This window comes from Eutrema salsugineum, unplaced genomic scaffold, assembly GCF_000478725.1.
Source record: "Eutrema salsugineum unplaced genomic scaffold, Eutsalg1_0 scaffold_12, whole genome shotgun sequence".
In the NCBI taxonomy this organism is placed as follows: domain Eukaryota; kingdom Viridiplantae; phylum Streptophyta; class Magnoliopsida; order Brassicales; family Brassicaceae; genus Eutrema; species Eutrema salsugineum.
In genome coordinates, this window is record NW_006256895.1 from 4005319 (window position 1) to 4026985 (window position 21667).

General features: G+C 40.0%; 1 protein-coding gene and 1 pseudogene across 1 annotated transcript; one reads left to right on the forward strand and one right to left on the reverse strand.

Annotated features, from left to right (window-relative positions):
- Positions 1–1085: 1085 nt before the first annotated feature.
- On the reverse strand, positions 1086–1175 carry LOC112089631 (annotated as a pseudogene).
- Positions 1176–13938: 12763 nt separating this feature from the next.
- Positions 13939–14712, forward strand: LOC112089119. The gene has a single exon (XM_024160096.1). The coding sequence runs from the start codon at positions 13939–13941 to the stop codon at positions 14710–14712; it is 774 nt and encodes a 257-aa protein (XP_024015864.1).
- Positions 14713–21667: the final 6955 nt, after the last annotated feature.

Here is a 21667-nt window from a genome sequence, read left to right on the forward strand (position 1 = left end):
TTAATCCGTGGATAGATTTATTTTCTTTCTTTAGTTTTAGTTTAATCCGTGACAACAATCAACCTCTAAAACCAATCTAGTCTAGACATAAAGTTAAAAAACCGTAGAAGAATACCAGGCACACAAATCTATGTGGATTTGATCCCTAAATACTACAATTGATTAGCTGTGCACTTGCGGCTTTCATTTGTTTTTATTAAGGGTAAAACTTGTTCCCTCACGCAGTAGACACATCAAGTTTTTGGCGCCGTTGCCGGAGATTTGTTTTGCTGCCTTTGTTATTTTTCTTGTTCTAATTTTTGTTCTAGACACCTGATCTCTAGTTCTTTCTTAAAGTTTGCTGAACTATCTTTTCCTTCTTTTGTTTTTCTCTGAATTGCATGAATACCAAGCGCATACCTGTAGAAAACATTCCAATTCTAGATGATATAGACAGACAGGAAAGAGAGCTTCAAAGACTTAGATGAACGCAAGGAATGGCCAACGACGACCAGCCTGGAGATCCTGTTAACCGAGCTTTAAACATGGACCAAGATGGGTCCGAACATGGACAAAATGAAGAGAACGATCACAGAGAAGGTGATCATGCTCGACAAGATGGAGAAGAGGATGAGGTTCCTCCAAGAAACCATCAAAACCGCTAGAGAGAAGAACGTGAAGACCTTGATGCACCTATCAATGCAGCCGATGGTGACAACCAGGGGATGCAGCCGAATGGACACATTAACCGCCCTGTTCAGAAAGAAAATCAACACCGAAGAAGGAAGGAACCATCGCATAGCTGATTTCGATGCACCTAGGACCATCTCTGAACTGGAATGAGTTTGAAGTCAAGCCTCAAATCATCTCTTTGGTGAAACAAAACCAATTCCATGGAGTTCCTTATGAACATCCAATGGATCATATCGAGCTCTTTGAAGAATTCTGCAGCATGATGAGAACAAACCAAGTTCCAGCAAACTATTTAAAGTTTAAGTTGTTCCCTTTTTCATTAGCAGACAAAGCTCACCGTTGATTGAAATCTTTGCCTGCAGGATCGATTACTAATTGGGAAGAATGTAAAACTGCTTTTCTGAACCACTTCTATACTAAGTCAAGGTCGAACCGACTGAACCTTTCTATGAAGCCTGGGAACGTTTTAAGGAGTATGAACGTGACTGCCCTCACCATGGATTTCCCGGATCAAGCCGGCTGAGCACATTTTACCGAGGTTTGCAACCAAAATACAAACTTTTGCTTGATACAGCTAGCAATAGAGATTTTGGACAAAAAACGATAGCACAAGGAAGAGCCTTCATCGAGAATTTGGATCAAGCCAATAGCAATGATTGTCCTGAATACGATCGCTCGACAAAGCAAAACCGGAACAGACAACAAGGAGATAACCGAGTTGAAGAACATGATGAGCCAGCTTTTGAAAATCAACAATCGCCCAATCCATGCTTGTCAGACCAACAATGGCGCAGAAGACAAAGGACTTAGTGAATTCGATCACATTAATCCAGCCTTTCAAGAAGAAGAAGTGAACTATGTAGGAGCACAGGCACCATATCCAAATCGTTTCAACAATGGCCTCAACAGCAACTTCCGGAATGCAAACTACAACAATCTCTGTTACCGCAACCTGAATGTGGAGAATCCTCAAGATCAACACTACCCACCGCAGCAAAGATCCTTCCAAAATAAGCTCCAAGGTGGAAATTTCGGAGGGACTGGAGCTTATCAGCCGCGACAGCCATATAACTATCAAGGTACGGGTTTTAACAATCAATTTGTACAACAGCAAGGAGTCACAACGAATCAGCTAGCTTCGCAAATCGGAAGACTTGAACAGTTTATCCAACAGCTTGTTATGAGAAACAAGAAGGCATCTAAAGACATGAACGTGAAGGTTGACTGCATGTACAATGACCTGAACGGGAAGTTTGAAGCTTTATCTTCGCACGTCAAAAAGCTAGACGTACAAGTTGCCCAAACAGGCGACTCTATGAAGAGACAAAGTGGAGCTCTTCCTGGAAAAGTGGAAGATAACCCCAAGAGATTTTGCAATGCCATAACCACGCTGACCGAAGAAGAAGCCAGAATCGATGGAAAAGATGAAGAAACCCCAATCTTTGTACCACTTTACAAGGATGTCGATGCCAAGCAGCCATCATTCAAGGTACCTCAACGTTCACCGTTTCAAAGGCTTCCAAAAGCCGACGATCCGGGACGTTTTGTTTTCCAATGTTTCATTTCAGGAATCAAGTTCACAGACTGTCTATGCGATTCCGCAGCCAATGTCAACATCATGTCAAAGACGTTTGCCGAAAAATTGGGCATAAAAATCTTAAGGACATCGACGGTCAAGGTTATCTTCGGAGATTCATCTCAAAAAGATACTGAAGGGGCGATTCATGATCTACAAGTTCTAGTAGGGGACAAGATTGTTCCAGCAGATTTCCAAGTCTTGGAAATGGATCAAGACAAGGAGAGACCACTCATATTTGGGAGACCATTTCTAGCTACTGTAGGAGCAGTAATCGATCACGCAAACCGGCATGCTGTCTTCCTCAATGTAGATCGCAGAAGGTTTTATCCGACTGTCCTAGATGATTTTCCAAGCAAAGGAAACCGGCCAAAAGAGAAAGAAAAGGAGAAGCCGAGAGCTTTTGCAAAGATCAAGATCATCATTCCACCAGATGCAACAGACACTAGTGAGGACCAAATCCAGGAGCTGATCGAAAACACAAAAAGGGTTTTAAACAACGTTAAAGTCCGAAAGAAGAGTAAAGGAAAGAAGACGGCTCCTCAAGGAGAAGAAGTTAAACCTCCAGCGACCGGAAATGATAAAGGCACATCAAGTGGAGTGCCATTCAAATCAGCCTGATCTTTCATGCCTACGTCGAGCTAAACGACTTAAAACAAAAGCGCTTAATGGGAGGCAACCCATTTAGGTACTCTTTCTTTTAGTTTTCTTTTCTTTTTTACAATTTATGTTTCTTTTTCTTTTCAAGTTTCAGGTATTTTTATAAAATAAAAACACAAAAAAAAATCAGAAAATTAGAAAAACCGAGAAAGAAGGAGAGGTTTTTAGCTGCTCGGCCCAGTAGAAACCTGAAAGTTTGACGAAGGCCGCAGGAAAATGGGCCGCGGTCGCGACCAACCGACCCGCAGCGAAAGCATCATTGACTGCGGCATCGTGAATGTGACCGCGACCGAGCTTATGATTACCGCGGTCGCGCGTCTCTTAACCGCGGCCATTGGTCGTTGAGACGGGAACACGGACTTCTGCTGCTTTTCAAAAGTTCCCGGTGATTCCCGGTGATTCCTGGTGATTTCCGATGATTCCCGGAACATTCCCGGAAAAGCCCGTTAAGATTTTCCGTAAGTTTTAATCCCCTGTTGCGTACAAGACAAGAAAGACTTGGAGATTTAGGAGATAGAACATCTTTTTCAATTCATAAGCTTTTTAAGAAATTCTTGGCCCAAACCTCACTCTTTTTCAAAGCTGATCTCAAATCTATCATCAAATCTCTCTTTCCAGCAAGGTATGAAGCTCAAACTCGCCATTTTTAATTGATTTTGGAATTTAGGGTTTCCTTAAAAAACACAAATCTTGGTTTATTAATGGTGGAAATAGCTTAAGAACAATAGATTATCCTTCTAGGTTATCTGAAAATCAATTTTAACACCTAGCTTAAGAGGAATTGAGATTTTTGAGATTTGGATTCTACATGCTTTATAAAAAACGAATTTGGAACAGCAAAATTGATGAATTTTATTTAGTCTTGTGTGATTAGTGATTAGTGATTAGTATTAGGTAACCTATAGATTTGATATGGAAATTGCTCACTTAAACCAATTTTTAGAAGATTTCTATGTTGAGAACATCAAAAATCCGAATCTGGTCATGAACTACTCGATTTCTTTGATTCAATGTCAATTATGCTTGCTTTTGGTTTTAACTAATCTCTTGATACTATGATTAGTATAACTGATCGCTAATGTGTTAAAATAAGCATCCATATTCACTCTTTTTCCAAGAATCATCTCGTTTTATAGGAAAAATGGAACAAACCAGATCCCGAACAAGCCATCGCACTGGTGACAGCTCTGAGGAAATTCCTGATGATAGTACTCCTGGAGAGTACATGCTGAACCAAGCCAGACCGAGAAGAAGAAACTACGTGATGAGGCTGCTCCAGCACTCAAGAGAAACACGAGCAATTCCCGAGCCACCACAGATTCGATATGTTGGGAAAGATACCAACCGAGAGTGGACTATCCAAGATGTTTCAAGAAGCTGAACATCAAACCGACACCCTGCATTGATTATCATACACTCGAGATGCTTGGGATTAGAGAAGATGTAATCTGGTTCATCGATGCACTTAAGCTGAGACCCTACATGGAGCTGAACCTTCCAACTTATCCTGAGCTAGTCCGTGAGTTCTTAGCAACTGTCACCCTCCACCACACGAAGAGGAGGAATCCCAGAGCATCTGACGGCATCTTGTCGTTCTCTATCCGCGGACAGACCTACTCACTCACCATTTCTGCACTTTGTGAAGCTCTTAAGCTTCCATACACTGATGGCATTCACCTTGAAGAAGAACCCGATTTTGACTTATGGAGAGAGATGGGTTATGGCGTCTATGATAGCGGGAGATCCAAGTCAGCCCTTCTTACTCATCCTGCAGTGAGAGTTGTGCAAAAACTGTTAGCACACACGATTTTCTCTAGAGCCAACATGGGATGTGTTTTGAAGACCGAGCTCATTACACTTCAGATGCCATTTATGGACGACCCACGACTTGCCTGCTTTGCCTAGATCATAGCACATAATATGGTGAGGGTGAAGCATGATTTACATGGTTGCGAGGACGCTACTCCAGCTTATGGGAGCGCTATTACAGCAATACTACAGGCTGTATGATTTGATTTCTCATCTGATGATCCACTTCCCGACGTCTGGTATGACCTACTCTATCTCTCTCGCGATCTATCTCTCGTGCCGCTTTCGATCTAGACATGTTCGGTTACAAGTATTGCACTGGCACCGAGGAGCACCGAGTCTGTTTACCCTCAGCATCAGTCCCGAGATTGTGTAATGTAGGACGTTCGCGATGGACTCCGGAACCTGATGAGTTTTTACCATTTGTGCTTCGTCTACCATTCACCATCGGCCAATACATAGTGGCTAAGGCAAACCGCGATGCACCTGCAGCCCGTGCTCACTTTCAGCCATCTGTTTCGACCGGCCACACTTCATCATCGACATCGTCACACACACATTCTGATCTGGAGCACAGCGTTGAGAGACAAGGACGACGCTTTGAGCGCATTGTCACCTTCCTACAGGAGCAACACCAGTTCGAAGCAGACACATTGGAGGATGAGTGATTGATCAGCACTTCATTGTCATCTGACCATCACGGTTCTATCATCATTTTCTTTTCTTCTATCTTAATTTATTTTCACTTTTATTCACCATCTTCTCACCAACTTTTTCACACTGGGGACAGTGTGATTTAAGTCTGGGGGAGGATGTCTATTCGTACTAATCATTTTCTTGCTTTTGCTTTCAAAATTTCAAGTATTTTTCAGGAATGTTTGACACAAACTATGATGATTTAGACCTGCACGCTTCTACACTACGCATGATAGCTCATTTGTGGTTAGCACTAGATTAAGCGGTAGCTAGAGTACTTGCACTACGAACTCCCACCAGAGGACTTCTATTCATGGAGATTCTTTCTGACAGGATATACTAGCTCAATTTATTTGACCTTAATATTGATATCTAATTTTCTCATCATTGATTTTAGGCAGGCATCGAGATATACATCTAGGACGTCTTTTACACTCATTGTTATCAGTCTTTGTCATCCTAGGTGGCCAGTTCATCTTTATCTGGTACCATACCCTAAACCCAAAACCCTCGTTTTCAATATGCATTCTATCTTTAGTTTATATCAGCAGATATGTGCAAAAACGTCGGAGAGAAGAGGAGCGACACAGTTTTCAGTCACTCACGGGGAAGACTGAATGGAATTGGGAAGGAAGAGTATCAGAAACCTTATTAAGCTTTACAAGACTGATTTCTATTGGTAATTTTGTGCTCTCTATGACTCTATATCTAAAGGTGTTCCCTCATCTCAAAAAATAAAATAAAATAAAATTAAATTAATGAAAGAGAGAGAAACAAAAAGCCTAAAGAGTCTTAGATTGTCGAAATTTTTGGAGCAAGAAGCAACCACTATTCGTTTGAAGGGCTATGGTTTTGAAAGATTTACAAAAAACTAAGTCTGGGGGAGTTAGGAGAGAACCTGAGGAAGAAGACCAAGAATCTATGGCAAGAAGAAAGTGACTGAAAACTGTGGATACCAACAGCGTCACTCTCTCTTGCGGTTTTGCATAATATCTTGCATCCTCCAGATTTTCAGGTAACCCGTAAACACTTTAAGTCTACCCCTAGAATAACCCTTTTCACACCTAGCCTAGATTGCCTTGCTTAAATTTTCTTTGATGAGAACCACCAAAATTCTTAATGAATGTTAAGAGCTAGTTGACTGGAAGTTAGATCTTAGTGCAATAGATTTCCGCATGACGGATTAACGCACTAGTTATACCCGTATTGCTAGTGAGAATTTTCTAGGCTATTCCTGATTGATGCATGATGATTGATATTGGTCTACAAGATTGGTCTCTGAGATCTTTTTTAGTTGCTGTGATTTCAAACCTCTCACCGAGATTTGGCCTTTGTTTTGTTTGAGGACAACAAAAGACTAAGTTTGGGGAGTTGATAACACAGGATTTTGACCATTTTTATGGATCACTTTAATGTATTTTACAGGTGTTTTTACTCCATTTTCAAAGGTTTTCAAAGGATTTCTATGTTTTCGGATTTTAAAAGACTTTTCACGTAATTTGGGATAAAGAGGCATAAATTGGAACAAAAATACTCTTTTGGATAAATGCAAACTGTCAGAACTCTCATGTAGAGACGAAGACCTTCTCATTGTCTGATCACCCTCAAAATTGGACAACTTATAGAAGAATCAACCAGCTTTCAAATGCACTTGGTTTGGAGACATTCCAACAGTTGGATCTCAAGATATTCTATTTGCCCCTGAGACACTCGAAGACGGCCAGCAAGTCACGCGACACGCGGCCACCAGCCTATTTCCCGCGGTCACAAGCTTCACGACCATGGCCAAGCCTCTGTTTCCCGCGGTCACGTTACTCCCGGCAGACATAAAGTTAGAAACCATAGAAGAATACCAGGCACACAAATCTCTGTGGATTCGATCTCTAAATACTATAATTTATTAGTTATGCACTTGCGGCTTTCATTTGTTTTTATTAAGGGTAAAACTTGTTCCCTCACGCAATAGACACATCAATCCGCGGATTCTTAACTCGGTGCAGCCATCCGCTTTGTTAGTGACGACCACCGCGAGTTTGGGCCTAAGGATTTTTGGGAGTTTCCACTCTCATGCCTTGGTATTTGCTCTGTGCATCCGATCTAGCTGAGGATCTATCAACCTTCATCGCCAAGTGTGTCCGGTCTTAGGAGATTCATATCAGAGTCACAACAAACCAACTAGCCTCACAAATCGGAAGACTTGAGCAATCAATTCAGCAACTTGTCATGACAAATTAGAAGACAGCGAAAGACATAAACGTGAAGGTTGATTGTATATACAATGATCTAAACGGGATGTTTGAATCTCTGTCTAGTCATGTCAAGAAGCTAGACATTCAAGTTACCCAGACAACCGATTCCATGAAAAGACAGAATGGATCTCTTCCTCGAAGAGTCGTGGATAATCCTAAAAGGTTTTGCAATGCTATTACTACACTGCCGGAAGAAGGAGCAGCAGCCAATAAACAGGACAAGGAGACTTCAATTTGTGTGCCTCTCTATAAAGATGTCGATGCAAATCAACCACCTTTCAAAGTATCTCCGAGTTTCCCGTTTCAAAGGCTCACCAAAGCTGATGATCCGGGACGTTTTTCTTTCCAATGTTTCATTTAAGGAATCAAGTTCACTGACTGTGAGGAAGATTCTCATTGCTTCAGAGAGAATTGAATCGTGATCGAGGTGTCTCTGGAAAGATCTCGATGCAACAAAGCCATAGGAGAAAACGGCATCGTCATCAGAGTTACCGTCAGGCCACAATGAAGCTTTCTTCCTGCGCAAGAATCATCTGCGTCATCCTGCAACCCAGAAATCGGCTCCGACGCAGCAACTTTAAAGGACTGTGGACGACATGTTTTAAATCCGATCGAGCTGAATTTTGGTGGAGGGCTTCACAGTACATCTTTCTCTAGTTTCAACGGTGGGATCAAGATTCCAACGGTTGGTTGTCGAGGTATGAGTGTGTTTCCGAAGCAGCTTTGAAGTGTTTTTAAGAAGGGGCGTTCACCAGCGGCAACCACTTTAACCGCCATATTCTGAAAACGTTATTCCAGGTTATTTTAAATTAAGGTGAGAACAAGTTTGTGGATTTCTAAGATATATTAGTTGATTTAGTAACGTGTGTATGCTTAGTGTAGGAATTAAACATGATTGAAAATTAATATTTGTTAATGTTGAATGATATTGGTTATTGATTGGATATTGATGATAATTCATAATAAAAAGTATTGGAATATGATAATAGGATTGTAAGTTAGTTAATCGTTAACTAAAATAGTATTTATTTGGTTACAATATTGTTTGACAGCTTACAATAAAGAACTAAATGTGAAGTTGTATTGATTGATAAATTGTTTGACGGCCTACAGTGAGTGACTGAATATTGTGAAGCTATAGTGATCGAGGAAGGGCTGTGGCATAGATTGAGTACCAAGCGGTTGCGACCCTTGGGAATGTAAAGTAGATTACTTAGTTTGATTGTATTGAATGATTGCATGACTGTATGATTGTATTTATTTAGAGATATTAGGACCATATATAATATATGATAATATTAGTTATTTTAGGTTGATTATTGCGTGATTTTGATGCCTATATTATGTATATACTTTATTGTTATTTCAAATAATATGTCAAAGAATCTTGTGTGTTCCAAGAGCACATCTTCACTGAGTATTTTTCCCCGAATACTCACCCCTCTCTTTTTTTTCAGGTGAGACCAAAGAGTAGTACTTGTGGCGGTCGTTGTGGTGAATCATGGGCACATTTCTGTAATTATTTTAAGTAAGGATTTTAATTACATTTCCTTTATTTTTTCTCAAATATTTAAGACTTTTCAAGTTCTCGATTTATTTATTTTTAATAAAAGATTTTTGATACTAATAAATATTTAATAAATTTGTTATTCTTTTTAAAAGCTGTTAAATGAGTGTAATTCAAGTTAGGTTATATTTGAGATATTAGAGTGTCTCAATTTGGTATCAAAGCGTAAGGTTAGCCAAACCGGTTCTGACCCGGAAGGCGTTTTGGGACTTGTTGGAATTTTTAATCGGTTTTTAATAAAAAAAAAAAGGGATTTTTTTTCTGATTTATATTTTCTTAATTTTAAAAAGAAGAATTGAAATTTCATATTTCAAAAAAAAAAAAAAAAGGTTTTGAATTTCCTATTTCCCAAAAAAAAACTTCTTACATGGGTAAGAGAGTAAGAGAGCAACGACCTTGACCAAGTCTGTCTTCTTTGATTCTCTAGGTTGAAAATCAGATCCGAATGTTCCTCCAAGATGCAAGACCTTTGTGCAGCAGAAAAGGAAAACAGAAAAAAGTCAAATTCTCCGAGTCGCGCAGCGGAAGCGTTGGGATGTCACGTTAAAAGTAATTTGAACGACACTCCAAGGTATAGTCGATAATCAAGTAGGAAAGAAGCAACCCGCAAATTCGAAGACGAATTCATTTCAAGTAGGGGATTTTGTGACATCTCAAATATTAGTATTGGCCCAAACTTTTTTTTCTTTTTTTTTTTAGAAACATAAACCACCTAATATCCTTCTTAACACCTAATAAGGTCCAAATCCATATTCTAATCTATGCAATTTGTCTCTAAACCAAATCCGCTAAACCAAACCCTAGTAAAACCAAAAATAGAATGGAGAAGAAAAAGGGAGCAGCCGTAAAAGAAAATAGAGAAGAAGAGAAAAGAAGAAAAGAGAGAAGAGAAGAAGAATAGAGGAGAGAAAGGAAGAGAGGAGCTCACGTCCACCACCGGTCACCACCGTCACCACCATAAGGATCCATTGCCACCACAAGTTGCACATATCTAGAGGAGGATCCATGGTCACAGGATCCTCTGATCCACCACAGTCGCAGTTTTTGCTTGCACTGAGAAGAAGAGAGGTTTTGGAGAAGAAAAAGGTTGAAGGCGAAGGCACAGATCCGAGGTGGGGTTTTGTGAGTAAGATTCTCTTTGCTTCAGAGAGAACTAAATCGTGATCGAGGTGTTTCTGGGAAGATCTCGATGCAACAAAGCCATAGGAGAAAACGTCATCGTCATCCGAGTTACGGTCAGGCTACAACGAAGCTTTCTTCCTGCGCAAGAATCATCTGCGTTATCCTCTGCGTTATCCTGCAACCCAGAAATCTGCTCTGACACAGCAACTTCAAAGGACTGTGGATGACACGTTTTAAATCCGATCGAGCTGAATTTTGGTGGAGGGTTTCACAGTACATCTTTCTCTAGTTTCAACGGTGGGATCAAGATTCCAACGGTTGATTGTCGAGGTATGAGTGCATTTCCGAAGCAGCTTTGAAGTGTTTTTAAGAAGGGGCGTTCACCAGCGGCAACCACTTTAACCGCCATATTCTGAAAACGTTATTCCAGGTTCTTTTAAATTAAGGTGAGAACAAGTTTGTGGATTTCTAAGATATATTAGTTGATTTAGTAACGTGTGTATGATTAGTGTATGAATTAAACATGATTGATAATTGGTATTTGTTAATGTTGATTGATATTGGTTATTGATTAGTTATTATGATAATCTCTTTTATATAAAAAGGATTGATTTCCTGGCGTCTCAGCTATACCACATCAAAAAATATTGGAGAAAATAATTGTCCAATTAGAACATTTGAAAGTTACACATCACCAAAAAGCAGAGTTATTGTTTTGTTCAATTAGGCCACCAAACACACAAACGCATAAAAGACGATAGAGAGGAGTCCATTAGACACAGGCCCAAAACAATTTAGCCAACAGCCCAATAAAAATTCTTACCTCCTCCAAACCTCTTTATCACGCTCTCCGTAACAACACTTCTCCGGAAAAATCCCACAAAACTAACTCGATTCGCTTCACTCCATTCCCAATGTAACGCAAACAGAAACTCCAAACTCAATCCACAGCCGTTACGAACCTGTTTCAAAGTTAAACCGTATCCACGTTCTCCTACTGTAAATTCCCATTATGTGGAATTTGAATGAGCATATCATATTTATATAGACCCGCCCTCCCACAACTCCAGCTATACATGTTCTTCAATGATATTTAAAAGGTTAAGCAATGGGATTGATCAAATTGCAATCAGGTCGATTGGTTGGTCAGCACGAATCGACTCCTCCGATACATCATCACAAAACCGCTCTTTTCATGGATTAAACTTCACCATTTCTGGGGCAATTATTATTGGATCACAATCTGTCGGAAGAATGGCTGAGAAGCCACAAATGAAAAAAAATTAATCTACCCTGCCATAAACTAATCTGAGTGCCATAAAGGATGTGATTTTCCGAAAATGCCCTTAATGAAAACTAAATATGGCATTGCTGATTTTGTCTTTGTTTTCTTTTATTTAAAAAATCGAAAAGTTGAGAAATGAAAATTGGAAAATTGTAAAACCAAAACCGAATCTGGTTTCTTCCCATAACCCGAAATTCTGGGTTAACATATTGAACCGAAATCCGAAATCGAAAATTCTTCCCAGAAATCGTTCAATCGAATCTTCGATCCGTTTTCGTTTTTTATCGCTCGGCGCGGTGCGCCGGCCTTCTCTGAACCCGTGGTGTTCGGCAAATCTCGGTGCAGAGCCGTCGTTTGGTAATAAGGTAACTTCTTCTACAGTTTGGGGATTAGGGTTTAGTAATCGATTTGTCAATTCCGGTCGTTTTAGGTTGCACATTGGATAGTAGAGTGGCGTATATATGTCGATTTAGTCTTCTGAGTGTTAAAATTTAACTTGTTGCCGTTGAATCGAGCTGAATCGGAGGTTTGTAAAGTGAATCAGTGAGATATGGGACAACTGGTACAATTAGGTTAACTGAATGGAAAGGAACAACTGGTACAATTGGGTTAACTGAATGGAAAAGGACAACTGGTACAATTGGGATAACTGAATGTAATGGGAAAACCGGTACAATTCGGGTAAGTAAATGGAATGGGACAACTGGTACAACTCGGTTTACTGAATGGAATGGGACAACTGGTACAATTGGGATAACTGAGTTGAATTGGTTAACTTTTCAGGAATGGGACAATAGGGATAATTGGGACAATTGGGACCCGGAATGTATTGGGACAACTGGTACAATTGGGATAACTGATTGAGATAAGTGGGACAACTGGGACAATTGGAACAACTATGGAAAAAAAGGAAACATTGTTATTCGTTAATGACTTAGTTTTTTTGGTTTTGTGAACAGAAGAGGATGAGCGGCCACACAAACATACATTTTGAGTATGGAGGATGTTATTATAAGGAAGGAGAGGAGTTTAAATGGATATCAAGAAGCTCCATCTATGCTATATCATTTAAAACCTCTTTGGATGAGGTAACATATTCGATGGTGGTAGATGGTATATGCAAGAAGATTGGGGTAAACGATAGTGAGAAGAAGCTCAAGTTAAGCTACATTCCGTTGGTAGCTAAGCCACTCAATGAGTCATGCATTGTTGATGATGGTGATGTGTATGTCTATCTAACAACTGTGGATAAAGAGGGACTTAGATCTCTTTTGCATGTGGAGATAATGGAAGATTTGGAAAGAGATAAGATTCAAGAGCTAGAAACAGGCGATATTATGCTTGAAATCGTAGAAGCAGCGAAAGAACAGGACGAACTTGCTATTGTGGCTGTACCTGAGACTGAGACACAGATAGTGATTGATGATACTGTTTCACAACCGGATGATCAGGGTTTAGAAGAGCCTGCAGAGTATGGTATGGATGAGCATGATCACGTTGAGCCTGCTGGGGCTTCAGAACCGACTCAGTTTGTTATTGAATGGGAAGATGGTGCTGGTTTTGAGAAAAATCAAGAATTTCGATCGAAAGAGGCGTTGCGAGTATTGGTTGACAGAGCTTCGTATAAAGGATGTTTTGAGGTTAAAACAGTGAAGTCTGATCCTGGCCGACTCATTCTTAGATGCCGTCAAGCTGAACATGGTTGTTCATGGTATATACATGCTGTAAGAATGAAGGATTCAACTTACTTCAGCCTTAGAGTATACAGGAAAATGCATAGTTGCTCTCGGGTCCTTACCAGCACAATTGAGAACAAAAGAAAAGGTACTCCACAAGTTGTAGCAGATGTTTTGCGTGCATCGTATCCAGGTGTAGTGGACACACCGGCTCCTAGAAGTATTGTGAAGGTTGTTCAAAATGAAGCTCATGTGAATGTGTCCTACTCTACTGCGTTGAGAGGAAAAAAACTGGCGATTAGTCAAGTGAGGGGTAGTCCGGAAGAAAGCTTTCAAAGATTGCATTCTTATCTGTATGTGTTGAAGCTGGTGAACCCCGGAACAGTGACGAGCGTGAAAGTGGATGCTAATAATAAGTTCAAGTATCTTTTTGTTGCTTTGGGTGCCAGCATTGAAGGCTTTAGTTCAATGAGGAAAGTCATAGTGGTGGATGCGACTTTTCTTAAAAATGTTTATGGTGGTATGCTAGTATTTGCCACGGCTCAGGATCCTAATCATCACCATTACCCTATTGCAATGGGTGTAATCGATATGAAAAAGACTCTAGTTGGAGGTGGTTTTTAGAAATGCTGAAAACTGTTATACCAGATAATCCTGAGATCGTTTTTATGAGTGACAGACACACAAGCATAGCGAAGGCAGTGCAGGAGGTATACCCTCTGTCTCAGCATGGATTTTGTGTGTGGCACTTGTCTCGTAATGTGAGGGGTAAAGCAGCCAATGGTTGGAAGGATTTGTGTTCTAAAAAATTCATTGAGTGCGCTCATAAGTACACCGAAAGTGAGTTTCTAATTGCATACACCGAATTTGGTAGAATGTTTCCCAAAGCTGCGGAGTACTTAGAGAATGGTCTTCCTCTTGATAAATGGGCACGGTGGAATTTTAAAGGGGACAAGTATAACTTGGACACAAGCAATGCCTGTGAATCAATGAACAGCATCTTCAAGAAGGCGAGAAAGTATGCACTATTGCCATTGATTGATGCGTATGTTGAGAAAGTGTCTGAATGGTTCAACAGGCATAGGAATAACATAGCTGGTGCATCATATTCGAAGAAACTGGTGCCGTATGTGGAAAACGAGTTGCATAAACAATGTGCAATTGCGACCAAATTAGATGTGACTGAGCTAAATCTACCTGGGCTTGAATACTGTGTTGTTGGAGTTGATGGGAAGAGCTATCTGGTTAATTTGGAAACAAAAAGTTGTGGTTGTCGCATGTTTGATATTGATAAGATTCCATGTGTTCATGCAATAGCCGCAACCATTGCAATGATGCGGACGTCCTCAAGAAGAAGAGACTTACACATTTTCGATTTATGCTCGAGATACTACTTGTGATACTTGGGCGATGGCTTACCACAGAACCATCTATATGGTGCCGCATCATTCTACTTGGATTATTCCGGAGGAGGTAGCTAATTTAGTTGTTTACCCACCAGACTATACCAAAAAAGCAGGAAGAAAGAGGGAGAAGCGGTTTCCTTCCACCGGAGAAGCTCGCAGGAGTCAGAAGGCCAACCCAAACACAAACATTGGCCGTTGGTTTCAACCACTAAACCCAAGGGGCGGTCAGAGCGGTCAGAGCGGTCAGAGCGGTCAGGGCGGTCAGAGCGGTCAGGGCGGTGAGAGCTAGGCCTAAGGAATATTTTAATTATCTTGGATTTCTTGCAATACTATGTATTTTGGAGTAATTTGTATTTTGAATTTCTTGGACTTGGATTTCGAGAATGTCAACAGGGCAACTAGGTGCAATTAGGTGCAACTACGTCCAAACCCAGGCAAACTACAAACAAGTAGGACAACTAGGACAACTATGACAATGTGGACAACTAGAACAACTAGGACAACTATGACAATGTTGGACAACTAGAACAACTAGGACAACTATGACAATTTGGACAACTAGAACAACTAGGACAACTATGACAATGTTGGACAACTAGAACAACTAGGACAACTATGACAAATTGGACAAACTAATTTCTTTAAATTCGTAAACACTAAACAAATCCAAATGACAAACCATTAACTACTGGGTACTCAACGACTACCACTAAACACTTTAAAAAAACCCATTATTTTCTGAAAATAAGATATACCATTTGTGTTTCTAATGAAATAACCCTTATGGTATAAGGCATTTTTTGACAATGGTTTCCATCTTATAAGAGGCTACACGTAAAAATATGGGAATTACAAAAGTAAGGGCGCGACACCCTTGGGGCATGTATAAAATGTTCAAGGGTTAAGGGGACAACTAAAAAAAGAATGTTCTTGTTAAAGGACAACTGAAAAAACTTAAAAATCGTCCAAAGGACAACTTTGACAATTTTGGGACAACCGGACAACTAGGTACAACTATGATGTCAACATAAATTTTGGGACACGGGCATGTATAAAATGCACGTGTTTAGAATGGCGACAAGGGTTTCTTCTCCTCTTATTCTCTTTCCCAATTTTTCCCCAAATAGGTTTTCTAGGGTTTCCGCCGCATAATGGATAAATATCAGATAGCCCTTGCGAAATTGGCTGAAAAGAAGAATGATGGCTCTTGTCTTGCCTAAGAAGGATTACGGGATGACCACTAGATGGGGACCCGAAGTCAATGGAGTCAGGACCATTCTTCCATGCCCTGTACAAAAGGGAATTCCAAAGGTTTGTTATTGCGGCATAGCTCCAATTGGGTGTTTAACTGACAACTCCGCGCTTGACAGGGGCCGAAAATATTTTGGTTGCTTCTACGGCTGCTGTGGCCCCAAAAATTTCCCTGAAGTAAGTCAATTGGGTTTTCAATTTTGATTTATAATTTGAGTCTCAGGGTTTATTTCTGAGTTTGGGGATTTCAGGTTCCCAGTTGTGGCTTCAAGAAATGGTGGGATCTCGCTATAATCGAAGAGATTGAAATGTTGAATGATACTCAAGAAGCCATGCGGGCTTTGTTTGACACTGTTTTCTCGAAGTTAAACCAGTTGGAGTCAAAGGTGGCATCCCTTGAAGCAGCTATAAAAAAGCGTTAAGGATGAAGAAGATGACCTTTTCAGTTTGACCTTTTTTCCCCTTGTTATGTTGCTACTATGCTTTGATTTATTTTGAACTATTTCTCCTAAATAAAACTACGCAGTTGTACCAGTTGTCCTAATATTTCGCATATAGTTGTACGAGTTGTCCTTAATAAAACAAGCAAATTGAACCAGTTGTCCTAATATATCGCATATAGTTGTACGAGTTGTCCTAAATAAAACAAGGAAATTATACCAGTTGTCCTAAATAAAACAAGGAAACACATAATCTTAAACATAAAACATCCTACTTCTTGGCTTTCTTGGCTTTTCTCGCAGAAGTATAAGGCGACTTCTTGTACTGTGAAATCTTCCTGGCCCTCTTAGTTCCACCTCAACCTCTAACGGCCTTTGAGGAGGATGCTTCTGCTGGTGCTGCGCTTACATTGGCCGATGCAGGTGGTGGTGCAGTTGATGGCCGAACATCCCAATACATGAAATCAGCTTCCTCCGATGTGTCAACCAGTTTTACCTTGTAACGGTTGTTCGCCACAATTGCCCTCACTATCCCTTGATGCCAGACATCACGCTGCAACACCTCCACACGATCCAACAAAGCATACGACGAGTTTAGGGTAGGACGTGATGCACCTCGTCGTCCGGTGGCAACTGGTGAGGACGCGGCTGGTGGTTGACCGGTGGCAACTGGTGAGGACGCGGCTGGTGGTTGACCGGTGCCAACTGGTGAGGACACGGCTGGTGGTTGACCTGTGCCAACTGGTGAAGAGGCGGGTGGTGCAGGGGATTGGTGAAGGACTAACTGCTCAAGCGTCGCCACTCTTTTTTCCAACAGACCAATGGTAGCCCTCAGCTCCAACAATGATGTCGACTCAGGTGCTGGTGCTTGAGGAATCTCGACTCTGCTCCCTACACCCCGATGTTGAATCTCTAACTCATACAAAGATCTCCAGAAGATCTTCTTCTTCTTCACCGTGAGATGATGCATCCAATCCTCAACACCTACATCAATGAGTCCTATCCCATCATCATATCCAGGATCTAATATCCGAGACAATAGTTTTTCTTCACCCGAGTCTGCAGGCTTCAAGATGCTATGGATGTCCTGGCAACAAAACAAAAGAAACAAATTAGTGACAAACCAAAATAAAAGAAACATAGTTGCACCAGTTGTCCTAATTGTCCCACGACCAATAATCTGTAATATTGCATAGTTGTACCAGTTGTCCTAATTGTCCCACGACCAATTAAAGAAACATAGTTGTACCAGTTGTCCTAATTGTCCCACGACCAATTATATTACATAGTTGTACCAGTTGTCCTTATTGTCCCACGACCAATAATTTTAATATTACTATGTTGTACCACTTGTCCTAATACCACTACAACCAAGTCAAACATAGTTGTACACTATTGTCCAATAACCAAACCAATCAAATACTAACCTTTACACTTGTTCCAATTGCTGAGTTTATATCATCCAATGGAATGCCTTTCATGCATACATCGGCGAACTTGTGCTTGCACATCCTCGGACAATCTTTCTCTGCAGGTACGGCTTCTCGAAATTTTCGCCCAAGGCTAGGAATACACTCAAAAGCAAGTATCTAGACACAAAGTCAAAAAATTAAACTACTAATAAATGTAAATAATTTAGATTCTATAAACTACTGAATGAGAATTACCTGTAGAGGAATAATGAAACCAGACAAGGGACATTCTGCTTTTTTGCCTTTCATGGTGCCATCAAACTTTGCCATCACACGCCGAATCTCCTTCATCATGTCATCGAATGTGTAACGCCCCCAAGGGAATGATTTACACACATTCAAATCACTGACAACTCTGAGCAAGAACGGATCAATATTACCATCAGTCTTGTTAGTGCAAATAGTTAGTTGTCCTAGTTGTCCTAGTTGTCCAGATGACAAACGTTATTTCATCAGTCACAGTTATTCCAGTTGTCCCAGTTGTCCAAATGCCAAACGTAATTTCTAATCACACATAGTTATCCTAGTTGTCCTAGTTGTCCAAATACCCAACATAATTTCATTCAAATAGTTATCCTAGTTGTCCTAGTTGTCCAATGACCAAACATAATTTCGTTTAGAGTATACTTACCTCTAAATCTTCGTCTGCCTCTTCGCCATCCTCTTCTTCCGCTGAATTTTCTTCCTCTTCATTTCCTTCCTCTTCATGTCCTTCCTCTCCTTCTCCCTCGTCGTCTTTCTCGGGTGTCCCCCCTCCGTCTTCGTCTGCTTCTTTCTCGGACTCCTCTTCTCCACTATCTTTCTTGGATTGCTCATCCTCGACTTCCTCTTCCCCTGTTTCTTTCTCGGATTCCTCTTCCTCGGCTTCTTTCTCTGATTCCTCTTCCTCGGCTTCTTTCTCTGATTTCTCTTCCTCGCCTTCTCTTCCTGAAGCCTCATCCTCAGATACATCTCTCTCGCCTTCTTTCTGGGATTCTACCACACCCTCTTCCTCAGCTACTGTATCCGCTAAACCCACTTTTTCAGGTTCCTCGCGAGATTCCAACCACTCCTCTAGTTGATCCGTCGCACTTTCTTCCATGGGTGTTGGTGCGGTTTCTGGGGCTTCTTTGGTGGTTTCCGTACCGGCTGGTTCTGATTCCGTCAATGATTCTTCTTCTCCCCGAGTTTCTTCATGGGTTGTTTCTTCATCATTCGCCGGAGGGTTTGGTGTTATTCCGGGTTCTTTATCTTCCATATCTGCTTCTTCGCTGCGCTTGGGTACAGATTCGTTCGAATCATAGACCACACCCTTAAGTCGAATTTTAGCCATCGAGTTACGCTGGATTTAGGGTTTGTCTTGATGGAGTTAGAAGGCTCAAATTATGTAATACATAGTACGGGAATTGAAGAAAGGGTTGTTGAAGAAGGAGCAGTTACAAAATCGAGCAAGTGTCGTTTGAAGGGGGAAGTTACAGAATTTTCGGAAGAGAGAAGGAAGTGGGGAAGAATCGGGGAAGATGAAGAGAGAAAGGGGGAGGGAGGACAAAATTTGATTTTCGTTTTTAAGGTTATGTTGAGTGGTTTTCAAAATTAAATTCATTCGGTTCGGTTTTCTTTACCCAATTCTCGGTTTACCAATTTCAATTCCCTGATTTTTGATTTCAAATTAAATAATTTTTTTTTTTTATTTTATCCGGGTATTCGGGTCGGATATAAAACGGGTGGGTTTAACCCAGGTATTTTCGTGATTTTTGAGATATATAAGGATAAGGGTATAATTAACCAGGTTTCTATTAATAAATTTAATTCGAAAATAAAATTGTTTATAGGGAAATGGCTTTTTAGCCAACTTTTTCTCCACATGTGGCTTTTCAGCCTCGCACTCCAATCTGTCACTGTAAGCTTCTTTTTTCCGCCTTAGATCGTTTGTCGAATCTATCGGCTGATCAATCAAACATTAAAGCAGTAAATGTTTTTGATGATATGCAGAATTCCTTTGTACCAATCATGTGGGACAAAATAGTTTGCGGTACAGAGCTTGGGACTGAAAAAATGTTGTTACTACTTCCTTAAAACTGCAGGTATATTCTATCATTTGCTGGTTAAAATCTGTAGTTTAGAATGTCTTTTTTTTTTGTTTAGACGTCATTTTAGTGCCTACATCGAAGCGATATTGTGTAGAGCGAGCTTATCTCCTTACCTATAGCCGTTAATTTGCTAACAAACACAATCTCAACCCTTAAAGTTATCAGTTGGATACGGTCACAATCTTTTATTGAAGCATCAAGCATCAGGTTTGATTCACTTTGAAAACTGTTTTCAGGTGACTTCGTCTCTTCTCTTACCTTCTCTTATTGCTAAAATCATGTTTGCTTCTCTTGACATGGCTTCTTTAGCAGGACTAATTGGGAACATTGAGTAATCAACATTCATATCTTTGGTTGATGTTTTGCTCGATTAATTCGCAGATAAAGCTTCTCTTCTTTCATCTTAAGTTCCCAGTTTTCATTTCAGTTTCTGACCAAGAGCAGTGAATGCTAAGCTTTTTAGGCTGATAACAAGACATAGACTGGAGCCTCCACATTACATCGCCAAAGGAGTACAGTTGTTCCACGAGGCAATTCTTCCAAGAGAAAACGACACTGTGGACTAGCTATTACCATTATTAGTCAGCTCTTACAAAACAGCTCTCTCCGATCCACATGTACAGGCACAACAGGTATGTCACAGGTCACTGATTTGGTTCGATTTATTATCGTTTTTGGTTTATATTGCTGCATTTATTTTGGTTCTTGGTGCTTACTATCTTTTTTTTTTGGTGCTTACTATCATGTGTATGGTACACCATATTTGGATTACCCTAACTCTTCAGCAGCAAAAGAGACGCAAACAGACACTCATTGTGATTGCAAAAAAAAAAAGAGGATGAGTTATATTTATTGACACAAGAGAAAGACTGTAATTTTTCAAGGTAAAGGAAAGATAAAATCTTGCAGAATCGACATTTTAAGTTTCAGGTTCGAGTTTTTAATAGTATATTAGTTATTTGTGGGCTGTTTTTACATTGTCATATTTTGAATGGCTAAACTGATACTACATTATTTTTATTTTTTATTTTCTCCATATTCAAATGAGTTTCTATACTGCAGGATTATGGATGAATTTGTTCAAAATAGATTATAGGTGTTATGATTCACCAAGGTGTGAAATTATTGCTTTTGGCTTGCCAAGTGAAAATCGGAGACGCGTTATTTATTAAAGTACATGAATTTTAGAGTTGTTACAATACCAAGAATACACATGCTTCATCATATAGCCTGAGTCTCCAAGAGAAGTAGAAAGGCTTTAATTTTTTCGTATCTGTCTACTTTTTTTTGGTAAATCATATCTTCATGTTTATAATCCTGAAGATTGTTATGCCAAGTTTAAAACAAAAAGGAAAAGATCTTTATCCTTCTACCTCATCTACTGACTACTATGAAACTGGATCAAAGTCGTACAAATAACAATCAACATCAATCTTAACAGTATATCAAGAGAGGTTTTCCAGATAAAATCTTCAGTTTTGCACATAAACATGCTATGATGTTATAAAATATCATTTTGTATCTAGACAAAAAAATTTTCATTTTGTAAACACATGCACATTCCAAAACAAATGAAATCTTCGCAAAAGCAAAAATATAGTTACGGCATATACTTTCTCTTAAAGTATTTTAGAAATCGAAGCAGTTCAAATTCTAATTTAATTGCTAACTACAAAAACATCAGTTGCAATGTATATAAAAAAGTCAGACTAAAAAC